Raw genomic sequence first — 14,971 nt, 5'->3', positions numbered from 1 at the left:
ACTGATGGGGCTGTGGGGAGTTCAGGGCAGAGGGATGGGGCTGTGGGGGTGCAGGGCAGAAGGCTGGGTGTGTGTTGGGGTTCAGGGCAGAGGGCTTGGGAGGGTGGGGGGTGCGGGGCAGAAGGCTGAGTGTGTGTGTGGGGGGTCAGGGCAAAGGGCTGGGGTGCTCGGCTCGTGGGGGTGCTCCCAGCCCCCTGCGCAGACCGGCTCATGGCAGGGGGCTGGAAGGGATATGCCCTGTTCCACCCCCTTCCCCCAGGCTCCGTCCCTACCTATCTCTGCCTCCTCTATGGTGCTGTGTGCACGCTGCTGTTCTTCCCCCTCCCCCTCGCTAGGGCCATCAGCTGATTGGCCAGGGAAGGAGAGGAGGAGGGGCAGGAAAGCACCACGCTGGGGGAAGAAGTGCGGGAGGGGGGAAGCTTGGCTGCCACAGAACCAAACTTCTGCCTCCTGCCCCCGCAGGGGAGATCAGTGGGCGGGGGGGCTGAGTGGGGCTGGGGGCCGCCAGCGAGCTGCGTGCCACTCAAAATCGGCTCGCGTGCCATGTTTGGCATGCGTGCCATAGGTTGCCGACCCCTGCCTTAGATATTCTGAAGGAATCACTGTAGCCCACAGAGCTAGTTTAAAGATATTGTATATCACACTAATGCAAGAAACCTACAGGCCTACACCCTATAATATATTTAGCTTAAGGCTTTGAAGCCTATGAACCTTAGCATAAGCAAGTTACTCAACAGTGACTCTGAGTTATTGGGGGAACAGGGAATATATCATGCTTAGGAGATTTTTTTTGTACCAGGCAACCACAGGAATATGAACTAACATCAGCTTTGGATATTTTAGGATAGGAACATCTGAAAAAAGTACAAACACAAACTTGCCTTCGCAATGAATGATGTATATGCTAAGTTGAGATCATTAATATACTAACCTATAGGATAAGGACACCACAACATTATTATGGTGAGGAAGTTGGTTATGAACAAAGAAAGCTGGGCATCAACATGAATATTCATAGCAGTCACCAAGACCTATAATAGGCCCAATCACCATGTAGGCCTCGAGATCATGACCATCAGACTTGTATGGCATGCCATGGATAACTGCCTGTCTCTTACCACTAAGTTTCCACAAGAAGGGGTAAGTATGTGTAAGGTATGGTGTTAGGACAGCACCTTAATTTTACATTACAGCTACATTCTCATTTGGTTTGGAACATCTGTGTTTTTATTAATTATACTAATACAAGTACACGTCTACCTCGATATAACGCTACCTGATATAAAACGAATTCGGATATAACGCGGAAAGCAGTGCTCCGCAGGGTGGGGGGCGCGGCTGCGCACTCCGGTGGATCAAAGCAAGTTCAATATAACACGGTTTCACCTATAACGCAGTAAGATTTTTTGGCTCCCGAGGACAGCGTTATATCGAGGTAGAGGTGTATTTAAAGCTTTGCCCTCAATGTGAGTGTTGTCATTGTGCACGTTTGGGGTTCCCAACCAGACACTAAACTTAATTCTGTTGTGCCTGATTCAGAGACTAGAACGTTTCAAACTTAGAGATTCAATCATTGATTAAATGGAAGTCCTTAACAATCAATATAAGCAATAACCAATAATCAATAACCACTCAGTGAATTAGGCAACAACACCAATGTACAAACTATCATTGGACCAAACAACCAACAAATATCTTTGCATATAATGTAAAGTACATGCAGACTTGTGCTAGTTGCTGTTATGTTTAAAACTTAAATTATCACACACCTGCAACAACATCTAGTATTTTCCTATAGAGAAACAGAATTAAGATCGCTGCAGCCATCTCTTTATTTTTAAGGTAGATCATTAAGTGGAGTAGTTACAGTATGGACACAAAATACCAACATAGTACATAAACAATTTCAAAGTGTAATCTTGGATTGATTTTTTTTTAAATTCTGCTTACTCAAGTAACACTTCATCATTGAGCAAAGAAAGTTTTGTTATTAGCCTCAATGCTTTGGGTTCAGAAAGTCCAAGAAATTGAGATGTTTCATACCAGTAAGTCAAAGGGACTTTTAAAGTTTGAGTTAAGCAAGCTGAGGGTCTGAAGTATCAGAATTTTTAATTGGAAAGAATTCCTCCACTAGGATAGGATCCCCAAATGCTTTCAAAGCATCTAATTCTTTCTTTGAGCCTGATTTCTATAAAGAACACTGGACTGGCATAATATCAATGACTGGAATTTGAAACCTTGCATTGTTGACTGGCTTGCTGAACTCAGCTGAACTACTTGCTAATTAACATACCAGTTAATAATCAGGAACATTTTGTGAGTGGTCCCAAAGGAAAACATCTGAAATTACTATATTTTTTTAAGTGGCAAAGCTGTTTGTGTTGATTCCATGTATGCTAATTACTTTAAAGATGGACAAATTTCTGTAAAAAAAAAAAAAAAAAAACACCACACACACACACCACTATCCCAGGCAAGGAAGTTTTCATTTACCTCAAAACAGGAGAAAAGCCAATTGAAGAATAAAATAACCCCCCGTTTGTATAAACATAAACTTCATTCCCATGAAGAAGCAGAAGGAGAATGACAATGAAGGGTCCTGTGGGATTTGGAAGGATAAGGAAGCTGGAATAGTGAAGTTACTAAATGAGAGAAATTTACTCTGTTGGATCTTGCATATATTTGCTTCAAGAGGGCAGAGTTTCTCAAGATTGATGTGTCTAGACCAAGTAATTTTTACAACAAGGCATCTGGGAGTATGAAAAAGGAGCGACATAATTTAAAACTGGAAAATTTGTATTATTTGTCATAAAAATAGCTATGCATGAATAACAGAATCATACAAATATAGGGCTGGAATGTCCCTCAAGAGGTCATCTAATCCATTCCCCCATGGTGACAGAGGACCAAATAAACCTAGACCATCCCTGACAGATATTTATTTAACAAGTTCTTTAAAATTTCCAGTGACAGGAATTCCACAACCTTCCTTGATAACCTTTTCCAGTTCTTAAGTTAGAAAGCTTTCCCTAATATCTAACCTATATTTCCCTTGCTGCAGATTAAGCTCATTCTCTTGTCCTACCTTATGTGGACCTGGAGAACAATTGATCATTGTCCTCTTTATAACAGCCCTTAACATATTTGAAGACTTCTCATCTCAGTGTTCTCTTCTCTAGACTAAATATGCCCAGTTTTTAAACCGTTCTTCATAGGTCAGATTTTCTAACCCTTTTATTATTTTTGTTGCTCTCCTTGAGACTCTCTCCAGTTTGTCCACATCTTTGTTAAAATGAGGCACCCAAAACCAGACACAGTACTCCAGCTGAGGCCCTGCCAGTGCCAAGTGGAATAATCATATACTGCATCTTACATACAACACTTCTGTTAATACCCCCCAGATGGATATTTGATTTTTTCACAACATCATATTGTTGGTTCATGTTCAATTTGTGATCCACTATAACCCCAGATCCTTTTTGCAGTACTACTGCTTACCCAGTTACTCCCCATTTTGTATTTGTACATTTGATTTTTTCTTGCTAAATGCAGTAGTTTGCACTTGTCTTTATTGAATTTCATCTTGACAACTTCAGACCAATTCTCCAATTTGTCAAGGTAATTTTTAATTTTAATACTCTTTTTCAAAGTTCTTGTAACCCCTCCCAGCTTGTTGTCATGCACGAATTTTATAAGCATAATCTCCACTCCATTATCAAAGTCACTAGTGAAAATGTTGACTAGTTCTAGACCCAGGACGGACCCCAACGGGATTCCACTAGATACATCTTTCCAATTTGACAGCAAACCAGTGATAAGTTCTCTCTGAGTATGGTTATTCAACTGATGTACATCCACCTTTTACTAATTTCATATTGTCCATATTTCCCTAGTTTGCTTATGAGAAGGTAAACAATAATCATAAAATCATAGAAATGTCAGACTGGAAGGGACCTTGATAGGCCATCTAATCCAGTCCCCTGAACTGAGGCAGGATCTAAAATGTCAACAAATACAGGCTTGGAGGGAGCTCCTAGGACTTAAACAGAAAACACAACTACCAGGGCCATGCACCAAAAAGGTAATTACATGTTTAGCATGTAGTTTGGTTCTGTGCAGATGCAGAATATAGTTCTACCATTGTAAATTTCAAAAGCAAAATGACTATACTCATCTGGGCAGTGTTCGGTGCAAAAACCCTAGAAGTATTGATCTTTGAAGGTCTAACATGATGGAAAAAAATACATTTCCCTGTGAATTTGCCTTTACATGTGGAGATGCCTACTTACTATTGTGCGCCTGGTTTAGGCCATTTATCCCACATTTTAAAGACATTTACCCTCTAAGTTGAGAAATATTTTTTAATGATTTACCTGTGTTCCTTGATTATTAATGTCCACAAAATCACTCCATTCATTTGATAGTTCATCTGTTGATATCACTTTCAGAAGAATGCTGGGCAGCAGGTCCTTGGTTTTGCAATCTGGGTAGCTGGAGACTTGATGATAAAGCTCATGATGAATAGAACATTCAGCTGGAATCTTCTTGCAATAAACTTCAAACTTTGGTGTGTCTGAAATTTTACAAAATGTCTAGATTAGGCTCTTCAACTGTTTGTACTGACAGCAGAATCAAAACCCACATGTTTACAAGTACAAGAGATTTTTCTACTACAAAAAAAGCACACCTTTGTCTTTTATGTTTGGTTTTTGTTTTAAAACATTTTTTTTCCTGCAACTTATATTATTCAGTACAGTAATTTGTCATAGCTAGAGCGGACTGAAAATTATTCAACAAATATTTTTTTGTCAGAATTTGTCAATTGGTCAAAATCCAAATGTCCTGTGGGGACATGTCAATTTCAATGAATTCCACTGAAACCTGCCCAGTTTCCTGCCAGTTTACCCGCCCGGCTCATCAGGTGGGCTACTGGGGAACCTGAGTTTCCATGCTCCTGGCTCCTCTGAAGCTGGAAGCCTTGGCTACCAGGCTTGCAGCTCCTTGGCAGCCCAGATGCCTGACTTCTTGACTGCTCACGCTCCCAAGACTTGTAGGCTCCTCAGCTCCTGGACAGCCCGCCAGGTGGACTGCTGCAAAGCTGTGACTCCCTGTAAAGCAGGGCAGAGAATGGTAATTCCATTTTGTCGAGAATTTCAAATTTTAGGTTCTCGTTCTGAATCGAAATGAACCAGTAGTTTGAAATCACTAAGGCTCAAATTTTTAAAGGCATTTAGGTGTTGCAGCGCACAGCATTGCAACGCCTAACCGATTTAGGAGCCTATGTCTCATTCCAATGGGAATTAGGCTCCCAAGCACCTGATTCAGTTTTGAAAATGAGACGGAAGCTCCTAAATCAGTTAGGCATTGCAATGCTGAGTACCACAATGCTTAAATAGCTTTAAAAATCTGGACATCGATCCTCAGCAAAACGGAATTACCATTCTCCATCCAGTGATGGTCATAACTATAGCACCTACAGACGTAAAACGTACAGTAGAGATAAAGAGCATAATGGTTTTATGATGACAAGGTTTTGGTTTTGATTACTATGCTGTAACAAATTCCATACCTTTGATGTTCTCCTTTATAAGCAATGAGACAGAACACCTGTTATGGATAATTATGCGAGGACTAGGGTCTTCCGTAAGAGTTAAGTATGTCACCCCAAGATGCTCTTGATAAGTCAATGCTATGGCTCTACAACAGAAAAACATTATACATATGATCATATAATTCTTTGGATGAACTTCAAATTTACTATTAACAACACCCCCTTTGTACGATTTTTCACTCTTAGGCCCAATTCTGCAGACACTTATGCACTAGTCCTGCAGGGATCAGTTCTGGGTCCAGTTCTGTTCAATATCTTCATCAATGATTTAGATAATGGCATAGAGACTACACTTATAAAGTTTTCAGACAATACCAAGCTGGGAGGGATTGCAAGTGCTTTGGAGGATAGGATTATAATTCAAAATGATCTGGACAAATTGGAGAAATGGTCTGAAGTAAATAGGATGAAATTCAGTAAGGACAAAGGCAAAGTACTCCACTTAGGAGGGAACAATCAGTTGCATACATACAAAATGGAAAATGATTGCCTAGGAAGGAGTACTGCGGAAAGGGATATGGGGGTCATAGTGGACCACAAGCTAAATATGAGTCAACAGTATAACACCGTTGCAAAAAAAAGCGAACATCATTCTGGGATATATTAGCAAGAGTGTTGTAAGCAAGACACAAGAAATAATTATTCTACTCTATTCTACACTGATTAGGCCTCAACTGAAGTATTGTGTCCAGTTCTGGGTGCCACATTTCAGGAAAGATGTGAACAAATTGGAGAAAGTCCAGAGAAGAGCAACACAAATGATTAAAGGTCTAGAAAACATGACCTATGAGGGAAGATTGAAAAAATTGGGTTTGTTTAGTCTGGAGAAGAGAAGACTGAGAGGGGACATGATAACAGTTTTCAAGTACACCTCTACCTCAATATAACGCTGTCCTCGGGAGCCAAAAAATCTTACCACGTTATAGGTGAAACCGCATTATATCGAACTTGCTTTTATCCACTGGAGTGCGCAGCCCCGCCCCCCCGGAGCACTGCTTTACCGCGTTATATTCAAATTCGTGTTATATCGGGTCATGTTATATAGGGGTAGCGGTGTACATAAAAGGTTGTTACAAGGAGAAGGGAGAAGAATTGTTCTTCTTACCCTCTGAGGATAGGACAAGAAGCAATGGGCTTAAATTGCAGCAAGGGAGGTTTAGGTTGGACATTAGGAAAAACTTCCTAACTGTCAGGGTGGTTAAGCATTGGAATAAATTGCCTAGGGAGGTTGTGGAATCTCCATCATTGGAGATTTTGAAGAGCAGGTTAGACAAAAACGTGTCAGGAAAGGTCTAAATAATACTTAGTCCTGCCATGAGTGCAGGGGACTGGAATAGATGACCTCTCGAGGTCCCTTTCAGTCCTATGATTAAGCATGTGAGAAGTCCTACTGACAATACATTTTAAAAGAAAGACAAGAGAAAAATAGGACAACATTAGAGAATAAACTGACTTTAATGGGACTACTCCTGTGTTCAAAATTAAGTACCTGCATGCTTGCAGGGTCAGAGCCTTAAACTGCAGACTTATAGGAACTGAAAATAATGAGAATTTTGGGGCCAAATTTTGAAAATTGACTTCTGAAACAGCTCAGGAAAATTTGCACGTACATATAAATGCTATTTTAAAAAATGTTTTTGTACATGTAAATATTATTTGAAAAATACAACAACACAATACTTTGCAGTAATGATCCATAACAATCTCAGTATTTTAAATTCTAGCATTTTGGATCACTACTGTTGCAATTTAAAAAAGAAAATCAATTAATTGTGGATTATCATTAGTGAATAAGAGGTACCATTTCCTGATTTGCACACACAACTGCTTACTTGAATGTGCAATTTTAATGGCCACTTCTGAAAATCTGCTTCTTTAAAGTGATTTTTATGAAATAACAGGTCTAAAATATGACTATGCCAGTTTTTGAAAGGGAGTGGTATGGATCCTTCATCCCCATCAGAACCTCACATTATTCTTCCCCGCTCTTAGGAACCCTATTTTTGCTAGATCATTCCACCTGAAGTCTGCATGTGTATCTCTGGAATCCACCAATATCACTTCTAAATTATCTAGAGGAATTGCTGTTGAGTAATTGAATGATATGAGGTATTCCCACCTTATTCCATATAGACTGAGTATGTTGCCTCCAAAACCCCTCCCACCTCTGCTGGCCAAGTGAAAGAAAGACTATATGACTCACTTGCAGTGATGTAGCATCACTGATTTTAGTGAATTTATTTCTCATTTACACCTGCATAAGTGAGAGCAGAATCAGACCTCAGGTCTGGAAATGAAAGTCAGGTCTCCTACATCGCAGGAGTGTTATTTTTAACTTGCTGGAGGCATTTCTTGTTTTGAAAGGAGAATACATATTTGGATATAGCAAGCTTTAAAACTTAGAGATCTTTTCTTGCTACATTCTCAAAACAGTTTATTCCCAATGTTGTTTTTCCTGCTCTTCTCTCTTACTCTTCTTATTAAATGTTATTGTACATTTTTGCATAGCTTTCAAAGATACTTCCCAAATTGGTAGATTAAAAATTTAAATGGTTAAACAAATTAAAAATTACATGGTTAAAATATAGTGGATCACAAAATCTCTGGACAAAGAAAACATCTTCTCAAGTTCTCTTAGGATTTCTAGAAATATTTGGAGAGAGAAAAAGTACAGAAAATGTTTCCAATTCTACTTCATTATTTATTTTTCAGCATGTTTCTCAAAGGGCTACTACAAAGTTATATTAAAAATAACCAACATTTTTTCTTTCCTGTGCTACTAACAACTTAGATTAATAAAACTGAAATGATTTTTAAACCAATTATATTTTTCACCATTTACTCCATTTGCTTACTTTTTGCATTTCATTTAACCTGGACAATAAAATCCCTCTCAGTCAGTTTCATTTCCTGGCTCTAAATGCTGTAATATTTGGGTTTCATACACTGCACAGAATTGTATAAATCCAAACTAAAAATTGTTTTCATTGACTGAAGATAATCCTGAAAGCATTTCTATAATATTTGGTTTGGTCAACTCTTTTAAAAACAAAACCTATAGTTTGGAATTATATTACTTAACATTGTACTTCCAACTCTTAATTTGTATTATTTCATGCAAATTTTCAAAAATGTTGAAAAGACTTCTTTTCATTCTCTCTTATTCTGTATAGTATTATACATGTAAAAGGAGGAGCGATGTAAATAGTAAAATAGTACAAGTTGTACATGATCATAACATTCAACCATTTATTAAAAGTGTCTAAAACATCAAACAGTTACAGTTTTTTTAAATTAAAGTGAGATTTGACTTTACATATGGTGGACATATGTTGTTATTTTAACTTTTCTATTAATCTCTTATGCTTTGTTTCTAGATAATGCTTTATACTGACAGTCAAAGAAGAACGTCATTCACATTTATTCAATTTACCTGGTACAAAATCCATTTTCATTACAAACTCCAATGGGTACTGACACACTCTGTCTAGGAAACTCTGGTCTAATCACAGCTGGCAGGCTCCAGCACCGTGAGCTGTCAGCACACACAACTGGATTGAAACTTAGCAATATGTGCTTTTGAAAAAGGGACACTTCTGAAGTTGACTGACTGATGTCTGACATCAGGTCCCAGCAAGGAACAGAGCTCAATTTTTCAGTAGGTGGCTCCCCAGCTGGGCAGATGCTGAATGCAGTACTGTCTGGTATGTGTAAATACTGGAAAGAAAAAGAAGATAATGCAAAAACATGTTGGGTCATAACAGTCCATTGATATTTAACTTTTACCGTGAACAGTTATAAGTTCCCAATTAGAAAACTGTAACTAAAAGTACAGCATCAATGGGGCTGCAGGATTCAACAGATATTCAGCCATATTCTGTCCTCATATTCTGTCCCATTACACCCAAGCTATCAAATTTAAGTCAATGAGTTAAATTCTGATCTGCCTGGCATGAGACAGCAGGGGGTGGGCATATAGTGCCCCTCCCCAGTGTTAAATTAATAAAGTTGCAGCCCGCCCCTTAAATACCTTCCATATGTCTGTTGTTCATTTACCTGCATGCCCTAATCAATAAATAAATGACTGATTAACAATATATTTGTGCCTGCATGCATTCTGCTTACTGTATGCTTATTTCCTAAACATACAGTGCTGTCACAGAAAACTTATATTAATGAATGAATATTTCACTCCTTGGAATACATAAACTTGGGGAATATCTACAGACCCATGGCTTATGATCAGGTATTGGAGTTGTCTAAAAAGAGTACCTCAAATATTTCATCCTGCAAAGAAGATGTACCTCTTCTACATGTGAACTTAGTACAAATTCTCAGAAGTACTTCAACAGCTATTATGGATTATACCGCCTATATTACAGCAATGGTCTTCATTCTCTGAACAGATGGAAAGCAGGCAGAACTAATCCTGCAATGTGTAGGGATCTGCTACTTTGCACAGATATCGATCACAGTTAATTACCGTAGCTGAATTTACCATAGCTTCCCTGTTTTTAATTAAAACAATATGAAATTACTTATCTTTATTAACTCTTAACTTTTTTCTGTTAAATTTTTGCAAGACAAATTTGAGACTTTAAATAAATATCAATGCCTGCCTATTGCAGAAGCCAAAGAAAAATAATATCCAAAATACTCTACCTCCTCTCCTGACTGAGGCCTTGAAACAGACAGCTGTGGTATACAATAGATATAGTATGATGTATTGTTGATTACAGTTGTCTTATCTTCAATCTGTAGAATTTGAATACCATGCTGAACCATAGAGGAAATGCAGAACTGACACAACTGCAGGATAATTTAAAAGAATATGTTAACAGACATAAAAACAACAAAGTTTTTGTAATACAGTAAGAAAACAATATTTTAGGCTGGAGACCCTGTCTTAATTCCTCTACATTATAACCTGATCTGCATCAAATTTCTAAGCAGAATTCCCGTTAGTTGCATCAGTCAATATTTTTCAAAGAAGACTGAGAATTCATCATTTTAATTTGCTTAAAGCGATGTTGTGCATTTTATAGATGATCTAAGCTTTAAATTACATTTGATCCATTATTTATTTTTGCATTATGCTTTTGAATCTATTAACATATTTTTGAGCAAAGTTTGTGCATTGTTATGTATTTGACAGCTTTCATCTGATGTTTGATTATTCTCTGTTTGAAATGATAAAGTTATAAATCGTCACAATGTCTTCCTCACCTTTTTATGACCTGGGAAGGCACCAAGTTTTATTTCAGCTTCAACAAACCCTTCTTCATCCAGTGTTACCACTTCCCCATTGTCTGCATCCTTCCATTTTGGAGATGTTATGTTATGAACTAGTTTGATTGCCACTGATTTGTGCACAGTGTTAGTGTTTGCCCAGTATATTCCAATTTGAAAAGCTTCCTGTAAATGGAAAATAACCATATTCAGAACTTTCTGCTAACTTTTACACTCATACTACAGTTAACAGTAATTGTCAAGTATGCATATACCTAAAACCAACTTCCTTTATTGCTTTTCTGCAGACCTGTATTTCCCCCCTTTAATTCTCTCTATACAGTATACATTTTATAAGGGACATGCTGATGCTACTGTATAAATATCTTATAAATTACTGGTAAAATTTAGTGGCAAATACAAGGTGGTGTAGCTAATCAACCAAAGCAATATATCCAGAAAACAGTTATATGCCACAAAGTTGTATAACTTGCACTGATGAGGCACTGAGTTGACATGCAAATTAAGTTTAATTCTGCTTAAACTCAGATAACAGGTTGGGAGTTGTGATAAGAAAAGTGTATGGGTGGCCAAAAAGAAGGCACGTCAAAGGGAAAATCCAACTAAATCTATTTTGTGAACCAAATTCAAGTTGGAGGATGTATACTTGAGCAGTCCTCCCATCTCCCACATTTGAAATCCACCTTTATCACAACAGACATCATCAACGTTCTTGAAAGCACATACTACATACACAGCACAAGTCATGAAATAAATTACTCTCAAGACAAACATTCTTCCCAGGCCATCAGCTGTGCCACCTAAGCCAATGTATATACATAAGGACAAAGTAGCCTTTGCACCTGGCATTGTGCAATTAGGAAGGTAGCTGTGCAACTGGCTACTGGGACAGTGGGAAGATAGCAGTGAAATCTTCCATGGTGGTCAACACCCACCACTGGTTAGCTGGATGGCAGAGCCAGATTCTCCCAAGTATTGATAACACATAATTAGAATCAAGTAGGCACTACAGATAGCCAGAAGGAAACAGTGAAGAATGCAATCTGTCTGTGCATAGGTTAGGAGAGTAGCTCACCTAGCATGCAAGATCTGCTCTATACTCTCAAAGCAGATTTTTTCATGGGCATCTGTGAGCCATATTGTGCAGCAACCTTAACTTGTCAATCACTGTATTGCACCATGTCCTGCCAAACTGCCTTGGACTACATCTGTTTATTTTGTCCAATCAGCATGGCAGATTCCAGTTCATATTTATACCCGGACCATAACCATATTACTGGTACACATATGGACTAGAATGCAGCAAGAACATGTGGACCATTTGGATTGAAATATAGCCTTGAAATAAGGTTTGAATGTTTAGAAAACTTGTGTGTGTTAACTTGAACAGTATGGCTACCTGGAAATTTGGAGGTATAATTGTTTTCCCAGCAGGTATCTGCAGAACTATCTTCTCTCCTTCAAATAGCCAGAGATCCCATTTGGACTGATTGTTAAGCAGAGCCCAGGGCAGGAGTTCTATCAGCAGAGTTTTAACACATGGCTTCCACACTGACAGCTTCACCCGCATTGGGCTATCCCACTGAGTGAGCTGTTCATTACTGTTCCAAATAACATATCAAAAGAAAAAGAAAAGAAAATTATTAATTCAATGTTAAAATTGCATTTAATCATTCTAGCTACTCAGAAATTATTCTGCAATACCTCATCATGACATATCATTCTGAAATGCATAGAGATACTGTCAGGAAAAAGCTGGCCCTAAGTGTAGGTTGTAAAAGCAGGAATTTATTAAAGGGACAATCAATTTGAAATCTGATCAATTAAAAAAAAAACCATTAAAAGTAGTATCCCGACTACACCTGCTCTGACTACTTCCTGCCAATTTTAGTGGTTGTAAAAATCACATTTGCATAAACAACAGTCTCTGCTGGTCACAGTAGAGGTGCTGGAACCACAAAAAATGGTTGAGACTCCTCAATTCTGAGGGCAAGCAAGGCTGATATGGCCCCTATAATGTAGTTTTGAGCAGTCTCTGAGCTGATCTAAATTCTTTAAACTCTGTTGTCAGTTTAAAAAATCAGTACAGATGTCATATATGGTATTCAAACATAGGTAAAGATATGTTTGAATATCACCTATGACTTAAACTAGATATAGTCCTTACAACTTGTTTTCACAAATCTGGCTAACCATACACAAAAAAAGGAAACTGATTCTCACTAACTTTCTCTAGTAAATAAAGTACTGTAAAGACAGCTGCTTCTATGTTTTTTAGTTACTTCCAAATGAGTAGCTTAATAGTAAAGATTAGAAGCTGGACAAAACTCTAGCTAGTTATAACAGAAGCCAGAACAGATTAACAATGAGTTTTTAGGGTAACTGCATTACCACTGAAAAACCCTACTTATCTATTCTCAAGAACTCTCAGCAGGATTTTAGGCTTTAACAAGCCATAGGCAACAATTTTTATATGACTAAGATTAGTTCTTAGTGAACTGAGGGCCTTGTTATGAAGTGATGTATTCAATCAGGTCCTGATCCTATAAGCAACATGAACAGTTATTAACTTTAAGCATGTGATTAGTCCTATGGATTTCAAAGAGACTACTTAAGTCCTTAAAGTTAAGCATGTAAGTTTTTGCAGGATCAGGGCCTGAGCCATGTATCAGCTGTGGTTATTGTGTAGGACACGTCGCATAACTACATTTCAGTGTCCTGACTGTTAGACCATTTACATGTTTTTGTTGTTGTACTACCAATCCCTCAGTACCAAGTGAAGAGTAGTTATTCTAGGCTCATAATAACTGAAAGAAAATTTTCTCTTGGCTTGCACAACCACAGGAAGAAGGAAATTAAATAAAGGAAATCAGTAAAATGATCCACTGGCTAAATACCACTTGCATTTGAGGAAAGCTAGACTAATGAACAAATTGCCTTTCTGGTCATAAATCCACATGTGTCAGTTGTGCTGTTTGCTCACTGGTTGCTTAGCTCAAAAAACCCAAAGCTACTTTTGCTAACTACTCTAATCTATGTACTTTTTAATGGTGTATAGCACACCTAGACAGGCTCACTTGGAAAAGATATTTTGGTGAAAAATTGATAAAAAAAATGTATCATTAGGTTATTTGCAATGATTTCTGAAGCTCCTAACTACAGAAAATATTTATAAAGTTATCAGCCGGTTACACAAGCATGAACAAAATTAAAGGCTTTTAGATCCTTTATTACAATTGAAATATGTAGGGTCTTTTAACATATTGCCTTTTTGCATATGTATTTCTTTAATTTCATGACAATGCAACCTCAGTGGGCAACACTTAGCAAAGCCTATATTACCTCTCTGAATCCTTTCTATTATATGGCCACACAGGCTGGGGAGAGCTATTAATCCCATAGAACTCAGAGAGTATCTGATTCACAGTGCCACCTGTATGGGATTTAGTAGCTATCTGTTTAATAAGTGCTGTTGAGATAGGAACTGCACACTCTGATGGATCGTCCTCCTCCCTGTCAAATGAAAGCAGAAACAGAAATCAATTACAGCACTAGGTTGTCCAAACTATGGCTAACATTTTCTTTAGTGCAGCATTATGAGCGCACTCTGAAACCTGAATGATCTCATAGGCAACCAGGATTAAATTAACCAGACATATAACAGAAAATGGACTCCCAAAAACTTGGTAGAATATGGCATCACGGGAGATGGTAGGAACTTTTTTTCCCAAAATGCCCAAACTGGCGCACTTAATTTGTATGCTCAACATAAATAGATATGGGTGCAGTAAGAGGAACTGCACAGTTTACAATATTCCATCGTATCATTTTCAGCAGCCCATGCAGTTATCTGTTCTATACATGCAATGAAAGGGAATATTCTTGGAAGTAGTGCACTGAAAGTGAAATGACAAATGATGACTCCTTTTTTACTGTAGTATCAGAGGGGTAGCCGTGTTAGTCTGAATCTGTAAAAAGCAACAGAGGGTCCTGTGGCACCTTTGAGACTAACGGAAGTATTGGGAGCATAAGCTTTCGTGGGTAAGAACCTCACTTCTTCACTTGCATCTGAAGAAGTGAGGTTCTTACCCACGAAAGCTTATGCTCCCA

At 38.1% G+C, this 14,971-nt stretch overlaps 1 protein-coding gene across 5 annotated transcripts in view; it reads right to left on the bottom strand.

Moving 5' to 3' along the window:
* The window catches only part of VPS13B (vacuolar protein sorting 13 homolog B), a 948,921-nt gene that overhangs the window by 35,400 nt on the left and 898,550 nt on the right, over positions 1–14,971 (bottom strand). For all 5 annotated transcript variants that reach the window (XM_034763372.1, XM_034763367.1, XM_034763371.1 and 2 more), the window contains exons 48-54: positions 14,204–14,374; positions 12,261–12,462; positions 10,838–11,026; positions 10,274–10,420; positions 9,045–9,328; positions 5,570–5,697; positions 4,374–4,573 (exon numbers count right to left, since the gene is read on the bottom strand). In XM_034763372.1, the coding sequence (XP_034619263.1) occupies positions 4,374–4,573; positions 5,570–5,697; positions 9,045–9,328; positions 10,274–10,420; positions 10,838–11,026; positions 12,261–12,462; positions 14,204–14,374 (1,321 nt within the window). The remainder of the gene's footprint in view (positions 1–4,373; positions 4,574–5,569; positions 5,698–9,044; positions 9,329–10,273; positions 10,421–10,837; positions 11,027–12,260; positions 12,463–14,203; positions 14,375–14,971) is intronic.

Source organism: Trachemys scripta, chromosome 2 (assembly GCF_013100865.1).
Source record: "Trachemys scripta elegans isolate TJP31775 chromosome 2, CAS_Tse_1.0, whole genome shotgun sequence".
Taxonomy (NCBI): Eukaryota; Metazoa; Chordata; order Testudines; family Emydidae; genus Trachemys; species Trachemys scripta.
Note: the sequence above shows the minus strand (reverse complement) of the source record. Positions and strands in the feature narration are given on the sequence as shown.